Below are 7,170 nucleotides of genomic sequence, written 5' to 3'. Positions count from 1 at the left end.
GTGATGGTCCCGATCTTTGCTTTTCAGTTTCAGTGGTTTTTCCAGACTACACACACACACATACAGATTTCATTTGGAGGGAGGAAAACAACATTCGCAGGTCGGTGGCAGGTCCCTTTGCTAAATTCATGATTGTTTCTGATGTAAACATTACTTCTCTAGTGGACTAGCACTACTTTTACTTTTAAATGCGCAGTTCCCTGTAAAAGCTTTGTTAGTCCCTGTTTTGAACCCCATGGTTACCTCACGAGCTCTCCCTGACAATGGCATACTTAATAAGGCGCATGGACCCCCCTTTCCCCCTCCAGGTGGTCCTGTACCGCCCCTTCCTCTTCCTCCGACCCCTCCAGCTCACCACTAGCAGCACGGAACAGCAGCAGCTCAGCAGCACCGTGACGACCGCCACCGCGGCAACCAGCAGGGTGTGTGCCGCTACGTGCCACCCTGGGCCCAAACCACCGGGTGAGGGGGACTCCACCCCGCCCTGGCTACCCTGGTCGCCTTCTCCCCCTGCGGCCGCTGTTTGGTTCCTGCCCACGTAGCCCTTGGTGTCGTTGAGGTCCTGCTTGTTACTGCCATCCACGTTGGCTGCAGGAGCCAGGGAGGTCGGTGGGCTGGTGGGACTGGTGGTGGTGGCCATCCTGGCTGTGGATCTGGGCTGCTGGGTAGGTGTGGTGGGATGTGGGGTGGTAGTTGATTCTCTGTGGGTTGATGGATAGGCAGGGATGGTCTGGGTGGTGTAGGGGGCAGGGGCAGTCATGGTGGGGGTCGGGGGAGTGGTGGTGGGGGCCTGGGTTCCCAGGGTGGGCATTATGGTAGAGGAGGGGGTGGGTGTGACGGGGGAATGAGTAGTGCCCAGAGTAGGGCTCTGGGGTGCAGTGGTGGTGGTGGTGGTGGGGATCCTGGTAGTAGGTGCTATGGTTAGAGGCTGGACAGGGGGGACGGGTGGCCGGTTGAACTGGCGCTTGTCTGAGGCTAGAGGCTCTGAGGCGTTGACTCTGGTGTAGAGGTGGGGTAACACCCGCACGTTGGAGGTGAAGTACTTTCCAAATACCAACAGGTCTGGATCCACACCTGTGTGAGACCCAAGACATCCAACCCCAGTCAAATGCTGTCAGAGTAGCAGGAGATAAATCATTTCACTGAAGCCTATACCATCTCAAATCACTCAATATAAGCTATAACAGTGTATAAAGTGCCTGCAATGTTCTAGGTAAAGCTTTTTGTGTGTGTGTATTAATAACCAGTAATAAACATCTGTGTTTGGCTTCTTTTAGAATTCATAGAAACAAACAGCACTAAAGCACAACTTAGTTCCTGGATCTAAACATTTGTATCCTATGGAGGCTCACCTTTGGTGATGTTGTACAGGATGACGTTGCCTCTGTAGCTTAGGATACAGCTCTCCAATGTTGGACAGTGCATATGAAAACAGTTCACGTTCTCTTGGATGGTGTCATAGTGGAATATCGCCAGGTTACAAGAAACTAAGGAGTTACATAAAATGTTAATTATCCATCGACCCACCCTGCAACAGATGAATAGACTTTTGCATAGCGCAGTCACACATGACATGCTACGCCTGTCCACCTGGCAGGGCACCTGCAAATAAAAGTATTGTATAAAATTGCCTCCAATAGGTCATGAATTAAACATTTGAGAATACTTTTTTAATGTCGACATTTACATTTGGGTTCTAGTAGGGTTAAACTGATATCGCTGCGCATCTAATCAATAGTAAAAATCTGATACAAAAATGAACAATTACAGTAAACTTACAATTTCTCGTAAGGCAACAGGTTCGGCTGCATTTCAGAGCTGTCTCTTCTTGGTAATACTTCAGAAGTTGAGCGCCTCTTCTCTGAGATTCCTCAATGTCGATGAATATACCAGGGTATTGACGAATCCAACAGTTTTTATAATAAGTAGTCGGCGAACACCTCGATTCCGTGTGATACACCAAACTCAGAATCGTTAGCAAACTCCATGGAACAGTCATTGCGCGTGTAATATGTAATCAAATCATGTTAAAATTCAAGTTGAATAGAGGATCGTGAATATTTTCGGACACATCTGCGAGGTTTCTTGAACTTGGTGGATTGACAGAAATGATGTCGGACTGCTTGCGCCAGCTAAGTGTGTCCTAGCCAGGTGTGTCACGACTACGTAGGCTACCAGAGGACGAGTTTGCGCGGAATCTCTGTGAGTCAAGCCCACATTGTTTTCGCGGTTCTATTTTCGAGGCCGGTATGTCTGATCTCTGCAAACTGTTAATTGATGTACCCTATCACCAGCAGTAATGTAGCCCTGTCTTTATTAGCAGCTGCGAAGAAAACGTAGAGTAGCAGTACTTGCCAAATAGGTTTCTAACGCTTGCCAAGTGTGTGCCAAACGGCCCCATCTGGTTGCTGCTATTCACATTATAGCCCGTAGCGGTGTAGCCTGTATTATTGACTCTTAGACTCAACTCAATTCAGTAAACGTTATTTATTTGTACCATTAGACCGGTAGATCAGTGCACACTGACCCTACCTCAATACGTCATCGGTAAATCCAAACAGACAGGGAATGCCACAGCCCACTCCCACAATATCTGTTTTCAGGGGCAGACATATGAGAGAGGATTACCATAATTGTAACTAGCAGCCTAGATTCTTAAGAACTAGATTACGAGACTAAGATATGTTTCTCCCTCACTCTCTTTTGTTCCACTTGTTTCCCACCTATTTTCAACCACGGTGCCCAAATGTCATTATCCACATCTTGGCCCAGGTAGGGTACTGTCTCACAGGTTTAGATAGAATACTTACAAACTGAAGTGTTTATGCAGGGTTTGGAGTCCAGCTCTGATAGTGAGGGAAAGAGTTTCAGACGTAACAATGACCCATGGAGCCGGGAAGGCTGCCCATAGTGACCTGCCAGCGCAGCACAGCCTGAAGCTGGCTTCCGCCCTAGACAGAGACTACACACCAGCGGGGCAGGCTATAACAGTCATAATGAGCTACTGCTACTGGGGTATAATCTGTGGATTGGCAATGATGAAGTTTGTATGACAGGCGCCCAGACCACAAAATTGAACATTGCTGTAGGTTACATCTCTGAACATATATCAGATATTTCGGGGAGATGCCTTGCAATGTAAATTATCTCAGGTAATATGCTTGTAGTTGGTTACTCACAGAAAAAATAGATACCATATCATACGCTTTTATCTAGAGAGAGAACAGGTAAAGACACTTCAATTAATACGTTTATCAACATGTATTATGTTGTGGATAGAACAGAATGTTCATTTATATGAATCGTACGTTTTTAGATTTGTGTCATTCCTGAAACATCCGTCATTAGGGCTACAATGAGGGGTAGTTTATCTGTCCCGGGTTACCCCGGAGGGATAAATTTGAATCTGGTGATACTTTCGTTTTGGAACTGGGCTGCCTCCCGGGCGTAAACTTGATGCCCTGCTCTGGCCGACGGCGAAGTCGGCTCAAAACAAAAGAGACGTAATTAAGCAGGTGGAGTGATGAGTAGGAGTCTGTGTTTTCACCTGCAAAAGTTATTGCTTTAGATAAAAACGCTTTATCTGCCTATGAAAACTAGTTTGAAAATGTAAACATATGTTTATGGAAAATAGATGTATGTTTCTGGAAGATGCACCATGCTGACTTGTTGACATAAATGACCGAGCAGCGCAGATTAATGTTTCATTTGAGATGGGCGCTCCTCCCTCCCCGATTTCGCCCGATGGCGTGACGGTTCAACCCAGGCCAGCCCAATAGAGCTGCCTCAATGATATTGTTTCCTCATGTGTATCTTTCGATGTTCAATCGGATTGAAGCCTGTGCCACAATTAGGACAGTAACAGACTAGATTATCCTCTGTGTGAATTTGTATGCACATTTTTAGATCGTTGCTGGAGCTGCAACTTTTTCCACAACGACTGTAATTATATTACCTCTCCCTGTGTGGATCATTCTGTGATAGCTCAGAGTTCCACTCTGATCAAATGTTTTGCCACAAAAAATGACAGATATATGATTTCTCCCCTGTGTGAATGCTCATGTGTGTTTTTAGAATTCCATTCTGGTTGAATCCTTGGCACAATGACGAGGGTTAAATGATTTCTCCCCTGTGTGAGTCCTCATATGCATTTGTAAATGTAAACTCCGAATGAACGTTTTGCCACAAACGACATGACTTCTCCCCTGTGTGGGTCCTCATGTCTATTTTCAGATCTCCATTCTGATTTAAGGGCAGGTAAAATATGTTTCCCCTATGTGGCTTCTCATGTGCATCAGTTTGCCCTTCTTGCTGAACCATTTACCATAAACATGACAACAAAAGCTATCTGCATTGTGAGTTTGGAGTCTGTTAATTATCCGGGTTTGCACATGTTTCATCAATGAGCCCGTGTGATGAAAATACGTGCCACACACCTTACAACAACAGGGATTTGCATGACTTGACTGGGTGATTTCAGGAGGGACAACTGTGTGGATGTTATCCCTTAGTATTGATACGAGATCTTTGCCCTTATACCATATTTATTCTCTTTGATTTGACTGGTTTAAAACCTGACACGGGTCCTCCATACCATTCTCACTTTCATTGTTTTCACTCTGAGCAGCAGAACAGTCTGGATTTACTGCAGATAATATCTCCCCAGCAGCAGCTGGTCATCTCTCATTAAGAAAACCCACACAGAAAAGTAATACATGGCCATATATGGACTTATATATCAAAGAACATGACATATATTTTAAAATATATGTTCATTTATTTAAAACCAATATTTAAACGTGACATACATTTAAAAATATAGAATTATATATTTCAATAACCTACTATATATAAATCTCACAACCCCATACAAACAATAATAGTATGGATGTACTGAGAATATTAGTTTGTTTTAGTTCAATGCATTTTCTTTACATGGCATATGTTTAAAAACAATACATCAATTTCACACTTAGTGGTGAATTATTTTCTAACTGCATTTAGTTAGGCAACCTTATGACTACTTTGCTGTTTCCTGTTTCTACTGTAGATGATACTTGCCATCTTATTTTGAGATTAGATTGAGAATGCGTAGACTATTGTAGGTTTATCATTTGTGATGTACACATCTTTGAAAACCAACAGAAACCTATCTAAGTATGAGTGTTTATTTTCGTAGACTATGGTTGTGGTTGCCCATAAGGTTGTAGAATCACCTTGTTTTTTTAAAACATGGCTTAGATATTGTTGTTGTCAGTGGCGATTTTAGACTGTAAATCTTGTCCCCAGTCCACCTGGCCGTGCTGCTGCTCCAGTTTCAACTGTTCTGCCTGCGGCTATGGAACCCTGACCTGTTCACTGGATGTGCTACCTGTCCCAGACCTGTTGTTTTCAACTCTCTAGAGACCACAGGAGCGGTAGAGATACTCTTAATGATCGGCTATGAAAAGCCAACTGACATTTACTCCTGAGGTGCTCACTTGCTGCACCCTCGACAACTACTGTGATTATTATTATTTGACCATGCTGGTCATTTATGAACATTTGAACATTTACATTTACATTTAAGTCATTTAGCAGACGCTCTTATCCAGAGAGACTTACAAATTGGTGCATTCACCTTATGATATCCAGTGGAACAACCACTTTACAATAGTGCATCTAACTCTTTTAACTTCTCACGAGTCACCAACCCTGATCCGGTAGCACCCCCCACCCCACTGAGTAGCATAGCTAGCATAGCGTCACAAGTAACTTGTAGCATCTAAATATCATTAAATCACAAGTCTAAGACACCAGATGAAAGATACAGGTCTTGTGAATAAAGCCACCATTTCAGATTTTTAAAATGTTTTACAGGGAAGACACAATATGTAAATCTATTAGCTAACCACGTTAGCAAAGGACACGATATTTTTACTCCCAAAAGCTTTTTCCTGCGTCAGTAGCTATCACTAATTCGACTAAATAAAAATATATATAGCCACTAACCAAGAAACAACTTCATAAGATGACAGTCTGATAACATATTTATGGTATAGCATAGTTTTTTTTTTGAAAAATTTGCATTTTTCAGGTATAAATCACAGTTCTACATTGCAGCTGCAATCTGAAATAGTGCTGACCCAGCCAGAACAATTACAGAGACCAACGTCATATAACGAATTACTCATCTTAAAACATTTCAGAAAAATACACAGCGTACAGATATTGAAAGCCCAACATCTGGTGAATCCAAACAATATTTCAGATTTATGAAATGTTTTATAACGAAAACAAAATGTAGCGCTAAATTAGCATAGCTATACCAGGCAGATTCGGCTAGGCGCCCACGGCCAGTTCACATGCACAACAGATATGATATAACATCGTAAATTGGGTCTTACTATGGCTGATCTTTCATCAGAATGTTGATCAAAGTGTCCTTTGTCAAGATGAGTCGTTGGTTCCGTTCAGAATTGTTCCTTGCCCACTCCATTTAGCACAGGTACCGGTCGAGTGGCACGGATCTCAAACGTAAATAAATTCAGACAACGGAACACCACAAAACTCCCGAAAAAATTCAAATAATCTGATTAAACTATATTGAAAAAACATACATTACGATGATCTGGTCACATGTATCAAACAAAATTCGACACGGAGATAGTTTTCATCCATAACGCCAGCAAAACAGTACACAATCGCAGCTCCAACTCGTGCGAATCAGAAAACCGGAAGTTGTCGGTCACGCCAAAGAAATAGCTCTCATTTCACGTCAGTCCCAGATAAACAAGATATTTTTCCTCTGACGTCCTCTTGACACCCAGAGGAAGGCCAATGAGGTGTGTTTCGGGTCATAGGGGGCACGACCATATATAGGCAGAGCGTTGAAGCTGGCATACACATCTTGCTTTTTTCTTCTTGGTCATGGAAAGTGCTGTCAAATGACTTCTGTATCACTCAGAGACAAAATTGAAACGGTTTTAGAAACTAGAGATTGTTTTCTTTCCAATGGTATTATTTATATGCATATAGTAAGAGCAATAATTGAATAAGAGGCAGTTTAATCTGTAGAGCAAATTATGCTAATGGGAAAATAGCACCCCCTGTATTCTCAAGAAGTTTTAAGGGGGGGGGTTAGAAGGATTACTTTATCCTATTCCTTAAAGAGGTGGGGTTTCAGGTGTC

General features: G+C 42.8%; 1 protein-coding gene across 1 annotated transcript; it reads right to left on the bottom strand.

The window, feature by feature from the left end:
• Positions 1-134: 134 nt before the first annotated feature.
• On the bottom strand, positions 135-2,104 carry LOC139530173 (MANSC domain-containing protein 4-like). Its single transcript, XM_071326342.1, has 3 exons — positions 1,780-2,104; positions 1,353-1,487; positions 135-1,074 (listed from the first exon to the last, which is right to left on the bottom strand). The coding sequence occupies exons 1-3, from the start codon at positions 1,997-1,999 to the stop codon at positions 245-247; spliced, it is 1,185 nt and encodes a 394-aa protein (XP_071182443.1). The 5' UTR covers positions 2,000-2,104; the 3' UTR covers positions 135-244.
• Between the last annotated feature and the right edge of the window lie 5,066 nt (positions 2,105-7,170).

This window comes from Salvelinus alpinus, chromosome 9 (genome assembly GCF_045679555.1).
Source record: "Salvelinus alpinus chromosome 9, SLU_Salpinus.1, whole genome shotgun sequence".
Classification (NCBI taxonomy): Eukaryota; Metazoa; Chordata; class Actinopteri; order Salmoniformes; family Salmonidae; genus Salvelinus; species Salvelinus alpinus.
Note: the sequence above shows the minus strand (reverse complement) of the source record. Positions and strands in the feature narration are given on the sequence as shown.